At 38.9% G+C, this 16,966-nt stretch overlaps 1 protein-coding gene across 4 annotated transcripts in view; it reads right to left on the bottom strand.

Annotated features, from left to right (window-relative positions):
* MPP7 (membrane protein, palmitoylated 7) overlaps positions 1–16,966 on the bottom strand; it is a 240,166-nt gene that overhangs the window by 16,363 nt on the left and 206,837 nt on the right. For 3 of the 4 annotated variants that reach the window (XM_006756156.2, XM_006756157.2, XM_006756158.2), the window contains one exon: positions 1,861–1,941. In XM_006756156.2, the coding sequence (XP_006756219.1) occupies positions 1,861–1,941 (81 nt within the window). Of the gene's footprint in view, positions 1–1,429; positions 1,495–1,860; positions 1,942–16,966 lie in introns of all 4 variants that reach the window. The other variant, XR_001512606.1, reaches the window with a different exon arrangement.

Here is a 16,966-nt window from a genome sequence, read left to right as displayed (position 1 = left end):
TTATGTGATTAATCAAATCACCCTGAGTTGATGGTGTGGCTGTATCTGCCAAAGATGTCTGATATTATGAATCACCTGGGATGGTTGCTGTAAGTACCCATACAGATTTTCAGACAATCCACCTGTTCTCCTGAAGGAGAATCTGTTTGTAGAGGCCTGGAAATCTTTTCAGAAGAACCCCTCAGAGATTCTTATTGTCAGGCAAGTATGGAAAACACTGCTATAGGGGAATCTTTTGACATTAACTGTTTTAAATTACTACTTTAGGGATTTCTTTGGAAAGTCCCAGCCCCAGAACCTTTCTGCATGTTGTCAAGTTCTATAATAACTTGAGGCAAATATTTTAATAGTTGGATAAACTGAGGCCAAAGTGCCTTGCCCTAGGTCCTTTAGTAATATCAAAACTATTAGAGAGGGTTATGTTTGATAGACAGCATTATTGATAGTTCCAGTCTTCAAAAGAAACCAGTTTTTCCTACTAACTGTGCTACAAAAAAAAAGAGAATTTGTAGTTTGAAAGGATTGCACAGTATTATATAGGAGGAAGAACATGAAAAGTGGTTCAATAAAACCTGGTTTCAAGTTTAAGTGCAACTAATGCCTATAGAACTCAAAGTCAAAGTATCCTTTCTACCCTGCTTTCTTCTCTGTAAAATGGAGACATCAGTTGTCTTCACTGTTGTTGGCAGCACAAAATAAAGACAAATAAAAGATGAATTACACAGTAGGAAATTAATAAAGTCATTGTTTTCTTTTGTAATATCATTTTCCATTCTCTTTTTAATTGCTCACCTATGAGCTTAACTAAGGGAATGTTTTGTAAAATTTTCTAATTACCTATATATTGCAATTCAGCTTTTATAAGAGAGGTGAATAATTAAAGGAAAGAAAGAAAGAAAGAAAGAAAGAAAGAAAGAAAGAAGCTGTTTAATTCCACATTTTCCTTTACTTTCATCTCTGTTGATGGAAACTGTCAGTCCTATAACTTATGGCTGAAAATGATTACAAACAATAATTTGGAAAAATGTAGTAACAAGGAATAACTTGAGGTAATAGAAAACTATAATTTTAAAATAAAGTTGAACTCTTCCAAAACTAGAGTACATTGCTAAGGGCTATATACAAATGACTTTAAAAAATAGAACTAAAACCACTTGAAGAAAGCCAACATTTCAATTTAGTCTTTTAGATGACTTTCTAACATCAACATATTAAGTAGTCAAATGGCATTTATTCTGATGATCAAAATGCTTCCAGAATCACATTTTATTTGCAAGAATGCCTGTGAAAACAAAACCGCTTTCATAAAAATAGATCTAATTCTATGTACTGAAAAGAAGCCTACCATATTTGGCTTATATGGCTATGAAAGGCCCATTTAACACTATCTGCCAATTACTACATATAAAAAGTAATTAAGAAGGTTTACATTATAAGAAGCCTCCTTCAGCTCTGTGTGGTTTGGTCCTTCTAATCTTAAAGCCGGGGAAAACTCTGGAAAACATTAGCACTTATTTTAGGAAATAGAATAGTTAGACTTCTATTTAAAAGAAAATTTGTAAATAGTAATTTAATGTCATATGTGTATCAAAATTCATCATAAATATTGAGCGTAAGAAAGCTATAATTAACAAATATTCAGGTCAATGATATAAACCTGGGGCAAATCCTTTAACTGTTACCTTGTGCCTCAGTTTATTTCTAGGTCAAAAGTGGGTAATGTCACTACATACTTCATAGGGCTGCTGTGAATCTAGATGGGAAATGCTTAAAAGAGTGCTTGGTGCCATACATGCTATGTGGGCACTGAGCGGTCATTACTAGAGCAGTCCTAGTAGCATTGAACAGGACAGAACTTACGGGGCACTGTCACACCATAGTGCTGTGTATCACTGATGAGCAGCTTTCGTTTCAGTTCATTCAAACCTACACCTACCGGACCTGAAAAACAGAATATAAATTCATTACTAAACAAAATAGCATGTAAACATTTCTACTTAACACACATCCATAGGACATAGAACGTGGTTCTTCTTTACATGCATCCCACAAAAGAGCTTATCTTTAGTTGAGTTGTACATAAGAAAAAGCTATTGTTTTGTTGCTGTTTTTTACTTTGAAGATTGTATCCCCCACCTTTCCATTAAAAGATTAGAAATATTTGTTTTAAATGAAACATATGCAAGAATATCTGAGTATATTACCTAGTAATGGTATCCAGAAGAGACTGAAAAATAATACGTTCACCTAAAAAACCCCAGAATTTTTCAAACTATTATCTACCATCTTGATAGTGATAATTTCAATTTTTAATCTCTTTAGGTCTAATTAAATAAAATCTTTGAATCTTAATTTTATTTTAGATGCAAATCTAATGATGCATTTTAAAGTTGCAAAACTATCAGCCGCATTTACATTTGTCAGGATCTTCTCCTACACTATGTATTTTCAGTTGGTCCTTAAACATTTGAAAACTTGTGTAGAGCTTACATATTTAAATCAATCAATGCATACATAATAAACACCTATAATGGACCAGGTATATAGTAAATGCTGTGGAGAATCAAAGATGATAAAAGAATTGTTGTTTTTTTAAATCCTCACCTGAGGATATTTTCCCATTGATTTTTAGAGAGAGTGGAAGAGAGAGGGAAAGACAAAGAGGCGTATCGATGTGAGAGAAACACATAAATTGGTTGCCTCCTGAACAAGCCCGATCAGGGCCAGGGCCAGGGAGGAGCCTGAAACTAAGGTATGTGTCCTTGACAGGAATTGAACCCAGGACCCTTCTGTCTATAGGCCAATCCTATTTGGCTCTATCCACTGAACCAAACCAGCTAGGGCAGGGGTGGGCAACCCCTGGCACGCGTGCCAAACATGGCATGCCAGTAACTTTTGCTGGCACGCGAAACCCTCTCTTATAATCTTCCATTTACAATTTTTTTCTTAATATCGACTTTTTTATTTTTCAGATAAGTTCAGTGTAGGTACATCTTAGATAAATAATTTTACATAACAAGTTATCTTAAAGACCATAGACATGGATTGATGAGCGAGGGGAAGCAATTTCTTCTGTTGGACTATCAGTGTGCATGTATACTTTAAAAAATAAATGTATTTTTCATCATATACTGTGTTTTTGTCACTCGAATGAATTTTATTATTTCTTCAAGGTTCTTCACATACGTACACCTTAAGAGATATCAAGTAGGCGTAACATGTTCTCAAAAAATTAGGGTTGGCACGCAGAATTTTGAGTCAGAGATTTTGCTGGTTTTGGCATGCATTCACAAAAAGGTTGCCCACCCCTGAGCTAGGGCAAAACTGTTTTCAAAGAAAGAAACTGAGTTAAAGGAGTAACAGGAAATTATTAAGAAAGAGACTAGGACTCAAAACAAAGAGCAGCTTCAAATCTGAGTCAAATCAAAAGTTAGAAGAGCACAAGCCCCAAATGGCCAGCTTCTCACAACTCTGTCATGAGGGTCTATTTAATGATAGCATCTTGTATTGGGTAGAATACAAGCTGTAGAGCCAGATTTCCCTGAGTTAGATTCCCCCCTTTGTTATTTCCTTACCTGGTGATACTGAATGTTGTGATCTGAATGTGTGTGTCACCCTCCAAATTCACAGGTGGAATCCTAATGCTCAATGTAATGGTGCATAAAGATTGGGTCTTAGGAGGTGATTAAGTCATGAGGGTAGAGCCCTCATGAATGGGATTAGTGCTCTTATAAAAGAGATGTCACAGAGCTCCCTAGCTCCTTCAGCCATGATGAAAAAATGAGATATTTGTGACCTGGATGAGGATCACCCCACCATGCTGGCACCCTGATCGCCAGAACTGAAAAATAAATCTTTGGTATGTTGTTATAGAAGCTGTAACGAACTAAGACAATGGATAAGTAAAAGTCTTTGAGCCTGATCAGACTTCATTCTAATTCTAAAAGTAACTATGCTCCCTTTCTGGGAGGGATAAATGAAAAATTATGTATAGAATAAGGTTTCATGCCAGAGAAGATGAAGGTAGGTATTCCAGGTAGAGGGAAAAGTGTGAGCAATGATAAAGAGGCTAGAGTTGGGGACTGTGCCTTGCTAGCTCTAATGCTATTTGTAGGCACCCTCCCCCTGTATCAAAGAATGCCCTCTGATGGCCATCCACTACCACCTTCTATCTTTCCACAAATTGTTGTCAAATACCCATTCTCTGACAACTTCCCCTTCTTCTTGTCTAAAACAGCACTTCTCAATTCTCTCTTCTCATAGTAAATGCTCTGCAATATCCCATTTGTATCCTAAATGGACTTCTCAGCTAATATAACTTACAAGTACATATAATTCCTCCCTCCAAATTAATATAATTCCCTAACTGTAATAGATGAAAGATAAAAAGGTAATTTATGACCAAAAAAAAATCAATCTGTATTTCAATATGTAAATGTTCAGGCACAACTGTATAGAAAACATAGTGAAGTCAGATGTTTGTACCTACTTATCCTATATAATAAAAGCCTAATATGCTAAGTGTCCAGTCGTCTGGTTATCATTCAACCAATCAAAGAGTAATATGCTAATGATATGCTAAGGCCCCTCAACTGCTCGCTATGACATGCACTGCCCCCTGGTAGTCAATCGGTCGACCAGTTGCTATGACGTGCAATATACAGAAGTCAAATCAAGACTGGTAGGAGGGGCAGAGACATAGAATGGGCTGGTCCCACACCTACTTGTGGCAGTTAAAAATCAGGAGGACATCTCACCTGCAGACATTCTCCCCACCCACCCCCTACCCCCGAGGGACCAGGGGTCCCAGCCACACACTAGGCTCCCCAGCCCAGGGTTCCAATGCCAGAAAGAAAAGTCCCATAACTTTTGGCTTAAAAATCAATGCGGATTGTGGCTGAGAGACAGAGGGCTGCTGGAGTCCCAGGTGTTCCTCTTAAAGGGCCCATGCACTGACTTCCTCAGACTCACTTGCTCTGAGCTCCAATGCTAGGACAGCAGCTCCAAAGGCATCAGGGACATAGCGGGGAGGGATGGAATTGTCTGGCTTGGGGGCAAGGGCTGGAGGGGCAGCTCTCTCCCAGACAGAAGGGCTGGCAGAGCCCATTCCTTTGTTGAGCCCTCTGATCCAGCTTGCCATTTCTGAGTTTCCATCAACTTGGCTAACATGGTTTGCCCTACTCCAGTGATTTCCCATCCAGCATTCAAACCCACTGGAGGTGCTTCCAGTGACGTTTCCATATGAATGGCCTGTCTTGGCTCATGCTGCAGACTTTCCTAAAACCTCTCAAAGGCTCACAAACCCAAACAAGCAGCATCTGGCCATGGCATGCCCTATAACTCTTGCTAAGCATCCCCAAGCCTGGCAATGAGGCAGCCACCTCAATTTGTAGCTTAGCCTCTACCAGGCACCTCCAAGCCCAGCCAAGTGGAACCATCTCCAGATCACTTTACAGCTCACGCCAAGTGGTCCTGGGTAGGGCGCAGGCAGCGGCTGACCTAGGCCGGCACCACAGCCCCTCCCAACAGGCCTCAGCACCCTGGTGGCCAGCTGCAGACCACACCAGAGCACCACCCGACCACCTCCAGAAACAATATTACCCAAGGGCAGACTCAGCAGGCACCAGAGCCCTGCTAGAGTGAATCATGCTCCATGGGGTGGCCCCTGCAAAAAAGCTCCTCCAGCATAGTCACTGACAGTTCTCACAACCAATGAGTCTGAGGGTCAATCCCTCCCATTGGGACCAACAGCAATCAAGGCTCAACTACAACAGGAGGCTACAAACAACCCACACAAGGGATATACCTGGACTACTTGGCTCAGGTGACCTAGACACTATGCCAATAGACCCCACAGGATACACACCACATTAGGCTACTCTACAAGACTGGGAGACATAGCAGCTCTAACTAATATATATTACAAAAAAATAAAACAAAACACAACACAGGGAGGTAGCCAAAAAGAGAAGACAAAGAAACACCCCATGAGAAAGAACAGAAAAAAAAATCCAGAAAAGAACTAAACAAAATGGAGACAAGCAATCCCCCAGATGTAGAGTTCAAAGCACTGGTAACAAGGATGATCAGTGGTCTCAGCGAGAACCTAAAGAGATAGGACACATAAAAATGGAGCTAGAAAACAACAACAAAAAAGAACCAGTCAGAAATGAATACAATAACTGAAATGAAGAATACATTACCAGGAGTTAATAGAATAGAGGAATCAGAGGACTGAATCAGCAATTTGAAAGACAAGGTAGCAGAAAATACAAAATCAGAACAGCAAGAAAAAAGAACCAAAAAAAAAATGAGGATAGTTTAAGGGGCCTCTGGGACAACATCAAGTGTACCAATATTTGCATCACAGGGGCACCAGAAGGAGAACAGAAAGAGGAAAGAATGGGAAACCTATTTGAACAAATAATAATTGAACTCTTCCCTAAAATGGTGAAGGAAATAGACGTATAAGTCCAGGAAGTGCAGAGAGTCCCAAACGAGATGAATCGAAAAAGACCCACACCAAGACATATCAAATGCAAAAAGTTAAAGAGAGAATCTTAAAAGCAGCAAAAAGAAAAAAAAAAAAAAAAAAAAAGCACTTATCTACAACGGAGCACCAGTATGACTGTAAGTTGATTTCTCAGGGATATTTTGAAGGCCAGAAGTGATTGGCATGAAATATTCAAAGTGTAAAAAGCAAGGACATACAACCAAGATTACCTTACCCAACAAAGCTACCATTTAGAATCAAAGGATAAATAAAGAGCTTCCCAGACCAGAAAAAGCTAAAGGACTCATCACCATCAAACCAGTACTACAATAAATGTTAAAGGGACTTAAGCACAAGGAGATAAAAATATAAATAATAAAATGGCAATAACTACACATGTATCAAAAATTACTTAAGCCTGACCAGTGTGGTTCAGTGGTTGAGTGTCGACCCATGCAACAAGAGGTCACCAGTTCGATTCCTGATCAGGATACATTCCTGGGTTGCAGGCTTGATCCACAGGAGAGGACATGCAGGAGGCCATTGACTGATGTTTCTCTCTCATTTATGTTTCTATCTCTCTCTCTCCCTTTCCTTCCTCTCTCTAAATATCAATAAAAACATTAAAAATTACTTTAAATGTAAAGAGACTACATGCTCCAATCAAAAGATACTGGGTGGCTGAATCGGTAAGAAAACAAGACCCTACAAATGCTGCCTATAAGAGACTCACTTCAGATTAACAGACACACAGAGACTGAAAGCAAAGACATGAAAAACGATATTTCATGGATTTGGGAAAAATGCTGGGGTAGCAATACTTATAGACAAATAGACTTTAAAACAAAGGCTATAACAAGAGACAAAGGAGACCTGGCACTTCTACTTCTGGGTATTTGTCCAAAGAAACTCAAAACACTAATTCAAAAACACATATGCATCCATATGTTCATTAGAGCATTGTTTATAGTTGCCAAGATATGAAAGCAACTTGAGTGTTCATCAATGGATGAGTGGATAGAAATAAAGTGGTACATACATACAACAGAATATAACTCAGCCATAAAAAGAATGAGATCTTGCCGTCTGCAACAATAGGGATGGACGTCGTAGTGGGTATTATGCTAATCGAAATGTCAGACAGAGAAAGACAAATACCACTTGATTTAACTTATATATGGAATCTAAAAAACAAACAAAGACAGAAACAAATTCATAGACACAGAGAACAACTGATGGTTGCCAGATGGGATGGGAATTGGGAAATTGGTGAAAAGGGGGGAGGGATTAAGAAGTACAAATTGACAGCTATGAAAATAATCATGGGCACATAAAATACAGCATAGGGAATGTAGTCAATATTATAATAACTATGTATGGTGTCAGATGGTTACTAGGTTTATCAAGGTGATCACTAAGTAAGTTTTACAAATGTCTAATCACTATATTGTATACCTGAAACTAATAAAATCTTGTAGGTCAAGTGTAATTAAAAAATAAAAAAAAATTTTTTAAAAAGAAAGCACAGGAAAATGAAAGCTCAAAGGTACAGGTAAACATTAGAATAAGACTAGCAATTGGATAGAAATCACAGGTAAGACTTAGTGGAATACGATAAGGACACAGCCTGAATTGAGAAAGGGATAACATGTCAAGGATATAGAAGTGAATAAAATCATTCTTTTGCAAATGACCTGCACTTTACATCTAAGTTCAGTGTAACAATAGTCCCCTGATCCTCCCCAGGGACTGGACAGTGCTAGACTGTCACAGAAGGCACACCTCTTATTTTGCAACCCCACCATATGTTGAGTCATCAATTCAGTCCCTGAATGTCTAGCACAACGTTTAGAAGTTTTGTGTGACACAGGTCAGACTTTTATACTGCAGAAATGTGAAGTTTACATCTCTGACCCCCTCAGCCATTTTGACATTTAAAAATAATCCTCAAAAATGTCCTTTTTGATCACTGTTGGGCAGTACTTCGCTGTCAAGAACCACTGATCTAAGACTTAAGCACCTGGCCATTGTCATTCTCTGCACCTCACTCCGACAACAATTTTGGTTAACCTCAATAACCCCATGAACACCCTCTGAAACACTAACATCTTACTTCCCTGATCCCTGATCTCTAGAGACCTTTCTCCAGTTCACTTACTGAGAAAACCTTGACTCTGCTATCACTAGGAGATAATTTATTACTAAAATATTAAATTCAACCTTCCCAATATGACTTCAATCTCTGCACCTTTTATTTATTAAAATATATTTTCATTGATTTATTATGCATCTAGGCTCATCTATCTAGACCAGTGGTTCTCAACCTTCCTAATGCCGGGACCCTTTAATACAGTTCCTCATGTTGTGGTGAACCCCAATTTCATTGTTACAAATTGGTCATAATTAAAGCATAGTGATTAATCACAAAAACAATATGTAATTATATATGTGTTTTCCGATGGTCTTAGGCGACCCCTGTGAAAGTGTCGTTCGACCCCCAAAGGGGTCGCAACCCACAGGTTGAGAACTGCTGATCTAGACCATCCTTTACCCTTCTCCCTAGTCATCCACTCTTATGCTTTCTCTTAGAAATTTTTCTTAAATCTTTACCTATATTACTTCTAGCTCCTTTCCCTCAGCACTTAAAATTCTCTCCTACCTTAAAACAATAAAAAACACTAAAGTCCCTTAATCTTATGCTCTCCTCTAGCTACTGCTCACTCTTATCTCCACCATCCTGGCCCAAGCTTCTGTCATTTCTTACCAGCATCTCTCATTCTTCCTCCACTGTGTACAGAATCTAATATAAATTCTTTAATAGGTTTATAGAGATTGGATGTTTTGAGCTACATTTATATTTCTACTATTCACTCTTGCCACTCCTTCATTACAATGCACATGCCAGCTACATACGATTTCTGCTGCTTCCTGAAATGTGGCAGGTTCTATTTTGTGTTGGGTCCTCATCACATGCTCCTTTCTTTTGCAAGAACACTCTGTCCTTTCTTCTCCTGTGCTAATTCTTGCTTAAGATTCAGCTTAGGCATCTGAGGGAATCTTCCCTGGAGATTAAATTTGGGTCAGGTACCAAGTCCATGAGTTCCCTGTACTCCCACTCCAAAGTTATTCTCTAACACAGTGGTTCTCAACCTGCACATCAGAATCACCTGGGAATCTTTTTAAAATCCTGATTTCTGGGCCTCATCCTCCGGAAATTCTGTTTCTTTGTTATGGTGTGAGGCCACAACATTAGTAACAAAGAAACAGCATTTCCGGAGGATGAGGCCCAGAAATCAGGATTTTAAAAAGATTCCCAGGTGATTCTAATGTGCAGCCAAGGTTGAGAACCACTGCTCTAACAGAAATGAGCTCTGTGAAAACAGGTGTCATCTACTTTTTCCCCAGTTGTTTCCCTAGCTGGTGAATTATAGGCACTCATTAGTTTGTTTTATTTATTTAAATTTACTTAATAATTATGCTGTGATGGAGGTAAAACTATTTGTTGAATGAGCCAAAGAAGACCAAACAAGTGAGAGTTAAAGATAAAAAGCATTTGCAGCCAGAATGCCTTGATCAGCCCTGGGCAAACTACGGCCTGCGGGCCAGATCAGGCCCGTTTGAAATGAATAAAACTAAAAAAAACAAAAAAAACAAAACAAAACAAAAAAAAAACCGTACCCTTTTATGTAATGATGCTTACTTTGAATTTATATTAGTTCACACAAACACTCCATCCATGCTTTTGTTCCGGCCCTCCGGTCCAGTTTAAGAACCCATTGTGGCCCTCGAGTCAAAAAGTTTGCCCACCCCTGGCCTAGATACTATGGTTAGTTAGGTAACGTACTCAAGATCACTGAGAAGTTGGCGGAGCTCAAATTTGAACTTAGCTCTCTTGATCTTAAAATAAAGAAAAGCAGAGAGGAGGGTGATGAACAGAGTGAGTTTAAGGGAAGAAAGTCTATCTACCTAAACTCAGACAAGGACTGCAATGTAATAGGCCAGAGCTAGGAAACCCTTATAAATATAGTCACGTCAAGGTAAAATTTGAGACTGAGAAGATGAGATCGTAACTGTCTACAAAATGCCAGACACCATTCAGGAGGTATATATTTTATATACTATGAAGGTACAAAAATATTTAATGTACCTAAGCTTATTTTTTAAAATAAATAGAAAACAAATGAAAAAAACAAGAGGTATTACAATGGGGCTATATTCTCTGTACAGATAATACAAACTCAATTAAATATGCTCAAAGAAAAAGATAGAAGCAAACAAAACACTAAAACTTAAATAGAGGGTCCTTGCCTACCACTCCTCTCCCCCCGCCCCCCAACACACACACACACACACACACACACACACACACGCACACACACACGCGCCACCCAGGAAGAAAGAATTTAGCTCTGCTGACACTTTGATTTTAGCACTGTGAGCTCCAGAACTACAAACTAGGAAATGTGTGTTGTTTTAAGCCAAATATAAAAAGCATGGCATGTTTGAACCTATGCACACACACACACACACACACACACGCACACACACACGAGCCACCCAGGACAAAAAGGTGTGATGTGAATTTACTGTTTCTTCAGTCGGTATCAGCTCTGGAGTGCTTTCCAAAGTGAGATACTTTGCTGAGTGAGAATCTAGCTTTTTCTTTTCTTTTTTTATTTCTTCTACTACCCACGGCAAAAAATCCCAATGATTTATTTGAGTGCTGGAGGAAAAACCAGGTATGTTTGAATTAGTGAAGAAAAGTATGCTGTCTCTAATGTGATGGCCTTAAATTTTGACTATGGTCAATTTTAGCTCTCAAATAACCTAACTCTGTAGCGAGTCTGCTTCACTGCACACTCATGGAGTATGCCAAGAATGTTCAGTGGCAAATGATTTTATTTGAAAAATTTTCCCTAGATTAGACTTGAGGTCATCAACTTCAAAGGTGGGAGTATCATCACAAAAAGGTTAAAACAGGGATAAAATTTCAATCTTTCTTACTACAAAATTGCCCAGTAGGGCTACAAACAGCATTTTCCCTGACAGGCCGTTGGCTCAGTCCTGCCATTTACACTGGAGAAGTTCTACTGTTTCTCCTCTTTAGATCTTGACATTTAGACCACAGCTTAGATTTCACATTCCTATCCTGTTTCTGTCTAGGACTAGGCACATTTTTAGTTGGCTGGTTCCTATTTACTAGTATAATACAAAATCTGTTTATACTGTGGTCAATTTAGGATGCAAACTGAGTTAGGTTCATTTGTGTGCCTCAGCAATGGGACAGATTCATTTCCCCTTCAATATATAAATTTTTATGACAACTGGTAAAATACACTTATGCATATGTATATAAATAAGTTATAGTTTTCAATTGTGCTTGTTAATGATAAAGAGAAGCAAAGGAAACTACCTATCTAGCATAGATTTAAATCACAAACAACAGGTTTTGGAATGATGATGATGAAGATGATTACGATGATGACAACGACGATGGCATTATGTAGTCATGTGTCATGTGGTTACATGGCAAGCATGTCACATGTCTACATACACCATTCCTAATGCTCAAAACATCTCTGCAAAAGAGGGATTGTCCTCGTTTTACAGATGAGAAAACTAAGACAATCAAAGGTTAATTTTTCTAAGGTCACACATCTGGAGTTGTTTAACTGGTATTCAAAGCCTGTCTGTCAGACTCTAAAGTCTACATTCTTTCCATTCTACCTATTACCTTATCAAAAGAATGCCAATGAAACACCAAATCGGGTAGCCAGCTGCTCCATTGTCTGTTTCTGGCTAATCCATAACTTCATGAAGTTTTTTACCCTGTTCCAAGCTACCCCACATTTTAGATAGTGATGACTATCTGTGCTTGTTGAATAAGAAAAGTTTCTGGCTACAAAACATGGCAGAAGCCCAATCTGGGGAATCTCGACACTCATTCTGTGCAGAACTTCTGAGAAGTCTAAACTCAACTTCATGAAGATGTTGTGCACAGGCCTCGGTAATGCACACTTGGGCACATCTCTGAGGATTCTTGATTCAGTACTAAAAACAAACAAAAACCCAAATACAACCACGAGAGAGAGAAATATCAATGAAAGAGAACCATCGATCAAGCCCACAACCCAGACATGTTTCCTGACTGGGAATCACCAGTGACTAGTGCATGGGATGACACTCAACCAACTAAACCACACTGGTCAGGACAAGAATGTTTCTATTCAAACCAGAAATGTAAGTATTTCTGTTACATTTTTCAAAATTTCATGTAAATTACAAAATCACTTTGCAAATTCTGGGAAGAATAAAGCCATGTGTATCAATCCCATTAGTTGAAATTCTTGTAAAAAATGTCAATTGGATAATTAAGATTAGAAAGGCGTATTTTTAATTACTTTTGTGCATTTAATTAGTAATTCACTAATTAGTGAATTACTAATTAAATGCAACCATGAGAGAGAGAAATATCGATGAAAGAGAACCACTGATCAGCTGTCTCCAACATGCACCCCTCACCCCCCCGGGGATTGAGCCTGCAACCCAGGCATGTGCCCCGCCTGGGAATTGAACCGTGATCTCCTGGTTCATGGGTCGACGTCCAATCCCTGAGCTAAACCAGCCAGGAGTAACTCACTCTTGAAAGTAGGAAACAGTGTTGTGTGTGGTTTTATATAAACATTCATTTACTTCAACCAAAGAAATATAGTCCATTTAGGGTATCAATTAAATGATGCTAAAATTTCTAGTTAAAAGTTTACATTTAAGAAAATATTCACATTAACTTCAAAAAATGCCTTTAATTTTATCTGAAAGAGAAAAAAAATTAAAAATCCATATGTAAATTCCTGGTCTTCATTTATATAGGAGCATTTAGACATATACTGCTTTAAAATATCACTATCACATGTCCATCATAGAACTTAGTTGTACTTCTTCTTAAGGCTGATGAGCATCAAATTGAATATAATAATGTAAATACACATAAAAAGACAATAACCATGCTAAAGATTATAGTGTTAGTATCTGTTAGGAAAGGAACTTCTGAGAAAGGGAGATACAAGTAGGTGCAAATAGGCCAAATTTGTTGTAACACACTAGATATTCATGTAACAGTCATAATGGATTAATGATAAAATACATTCTTATTTGGATTTATGTCCAATGTTAAATTATATATTAGAAAGAAATCTGTTGTTCTGACCAAGTACTATTCACTTTTGCTACTGATTTTCGTACATGTTGGCACAAACATAAAAATGGCATATTAGCCTGGCCAGTGTTACACAGTGATTGAGTGTTGACCCATGAACGAAGAGGTCATTGGTTTGATTATGGTCAGGGAACATGCCCGTGTTGTGGGCCTAATCCCCAGTAGGAGGCATGCAGGAGATTTTTATGGTATTGGCCAGACTTGTTACTCTTACCATCCAGAGAAAAATGTCAGAATTACTAGAACCTGCAATAAATATCCAAACTGCTTTTGTTACCTAAAAACACATTTACTCATTTGATTTACTGCAAGACAAATCAAGCAAAATCTCTAGGTATTGCTCAGATCAATCACATGTTGTAAAAAATGTACTTATCATATTGTAGCACTTCTATTTTTGTTGCTCTAAGCATAAAATAAAACAACCATACTATTATTTATATCTAACTTGCAGTCTTATAATAATCACATTAATGGGTGACTGGATTTTTGGACTGGAGAGGGACAAATCTGTTTATAACACTAAATTTAAAGTTCCCTGGGAATTAATCTGTATAGAAAATGTAGCAACTTAGCAACAAGCCCTGATAGAGGCTCAGATTTTCTTTTCTCTGTCGGGAAAAAAAATGCTATTTGTGAAGTATCACCTGAATGCTACTGTCAAAAAAAGAAGAAAAGAAAAAGGGAGTGGGGAGCTTGTTGAAAGAGCATCATTTTTCCAAAGCAGCTATTTATTCTAGACTTATGTAAACCAAGTCCTGTCTCTCTCCTACCTCAAGGCTATGACAAAAGTGCAAAATTAAAAGATAAAACTAAAACCACCTGTCTTCCTCAGCTAAGCAGAAAAGAGCATGGACAACTTTCTTACTTCAAGAGTCTGTTAAAAAATTTGGCCTTTCCAATGAGGTACCATGATCTTCTGATTCAAAATCAAAAATTCTTGATTCCTCCAAATCCTCTTAGCTTTAACTGTCTCCTTTTTAATTTATTTTTCTAATTTAAATCATATTAAATTTATTGGGGTAACACTGGTTATTCGGCTTCTACAGCACATATCACAGTTAAGCAACTATACAATTAACTTTATTATTACTAATTTATTATAAATTTTTTGGTGTGTGTATCTCCTCCCATTAGAATGTAAACACCACAAGGGCAAAAATGTTTGTGTTGTTCACTAACAAACCCATGTGCTGAGGAAGTACCTGACCCAGTAGGTACTCCATAGAAATCAGCTGAATAAACATAATTGTAATTGGTGCCCAGAAATTAAGCTGGAGTATAAACATTTAAGACCAACCGATGTCATAAAAAACCAACGAGATTCTAATAAAGATCATATTTACGTCTTATATACAAGGATTATAATTTTAAATCCATCCCACACTCATAAATCCAATGATGACTTTGGGATTTACAGGTGCCTATATAAAACCCTCTAGAGCAGAATAACTCCTACAAGCCTTCAATCAAAGGTCAACTAAAGCTGTGGGAATTCTAACAAACATATTAACATTCACATTTAGTTTTGAGTTACTTTTCTCTATGCTTTATGTGGGATACCTTTCTGTTTTGCTATAGTTTTATGGAAAAATTATGACAGTCTTATAAATGTCTATTCAAACCACCTCACAAAGTCTTTACACAGAATATAAAAGTCAGCACAAAGGAGGGCAGAACAGTACTTAGTGCTCAAACTAAGAACATGAAACATAAAGGAACGTTTATTATTGCCCCTTATGCCTTGTAACCAGACAGAACAAGTCACAAATTGTCTGAATATTCACAAGATGAATTTTTGCTCTTCTATTGACTTAAGATTTAAGTGTTTCACAGTTTTTGAACACGAAAGCATACTAACACACATTATTTGCTTTATTACTTTCCCCTGCAAACACACATTATTTGTTTTATTACTTTCCTTTTAAAAGTCAAGTTTCACCAAAGATAAAACTTATGCAGAAAAATGGACTAAATGCCTAACATTTGATCTTAACATACTTTTTGGAAAATACTTTTAAATGCAGAAGGGAATATAACACAAACTGTCACTGAGATGTTTTAGTGGCTGAAATGTGGCTTTGGAAATGAAATACTTCTGATCAAGCTCAAAGTCCTCCACTTTCATATTTTTGCCATGTTAATAACTTGTTAGATTTTAATTTCTTGAACATTAGCTCCAAGAATAAAAATCATGCAATATTGTGGTAAGAATCCAGGGAAAATAAAAACTGTGTACCTTCTTAACAAATCCAGGGTCCGTAACATCCAAAACGACTGAAAGCTCCACTGAACCCCAGGCTGCACGCACAGCAGGTTCGGATGGGCGGGGACTGGCGAGTGGGCTGAAATGCTGACCTCTCGAGGTGAAAGAGAGGCGGGGCTGATCAGTGGCTAACGTGGCTGCTGGTGAGGCCCAGAGAGAGAGAGAAGCAGGGTCTGATCCGCAGACTCGCCAGCAGCCGTGCCTATCTCTCTCCAAGAGATCAGCAGTGCAGCCAGCTCCCCAGCAGCCTGGGGTGGATGTTGATTAGCCCTGCCCCTCTGATCAAGCCCAGAGATAGACCTGGAGACACTGACTGGCATAGAAACCGACCAATCAGAACCTAACCTGGGTGAACTGCGAAGGTAGAACCTAAGGTGGGGGCTGAGGAGGTGTTTTATGGGCAATAGCTGTTTGGTGTAAGGTGTACGAAGAGGTCAACTGGACAAAGCCATGATGGTGGGGGCTGAGGCAGAGGGAAGGCAGTTGGGGGTGAGATCAGGCCAGCAGGGGAGGATAGTTGGGGGTGCGATCAGGCCGGCAGGGGAAGCCAGTCAGGGGCGATCAGGCAGGCAGAGGCAGTTAGGGGTGATCAAGCAGTTAGGCAGAGAGGTTAGGGGCGCTCAGGCAGGCAGGCAGGTGAGCAATTAGGAGCCAGTGGTCCCATATTGCAAGAGGGATGTCCCCAACTGGAGAGGGTGCAGGCTGGGCTAAGGGAATGCCTCCCCCCAACCCCCCGCACAAATTTTGTGCACTGGGCCACTAGTCTATCTATACTAATAAAAGGGTAATATGCTAATTAGACCAGGAGACCTTCCTGATGTCCTTCTGGACAAAAGCCATGGTGACAGGGCTGAGGCAGAGGCAGTTAGGGGTGATCAGGCCAGCAGGTGGGGGCAGTTGGGGGCAAGCAGGCCAGCAGGGGGGCATTTGGGGGCAAGCAGGCTGGCAGAGGGGCCAGTTGAGGATGATCAGGCCGGCAGGGCGGGCAGGT

This window comes from Myotis davidii, unplaced genomic scaffold (genome assembly GCF_000327345.1).
Source record: "Myotis davidii unplaced genomic scaffold, ASM32734v1 scaffold494, whole genome shotgun sequence".
Lineage (NCBI taxonomy): Eukaryota > Metazoa > Chordata > Mammalia > Chiroptera > Vespertilionidae > Myotis > Myotis davidii.
This window is presented reverse-complemented; position numbering and strand designations above follow the sequence as displayed.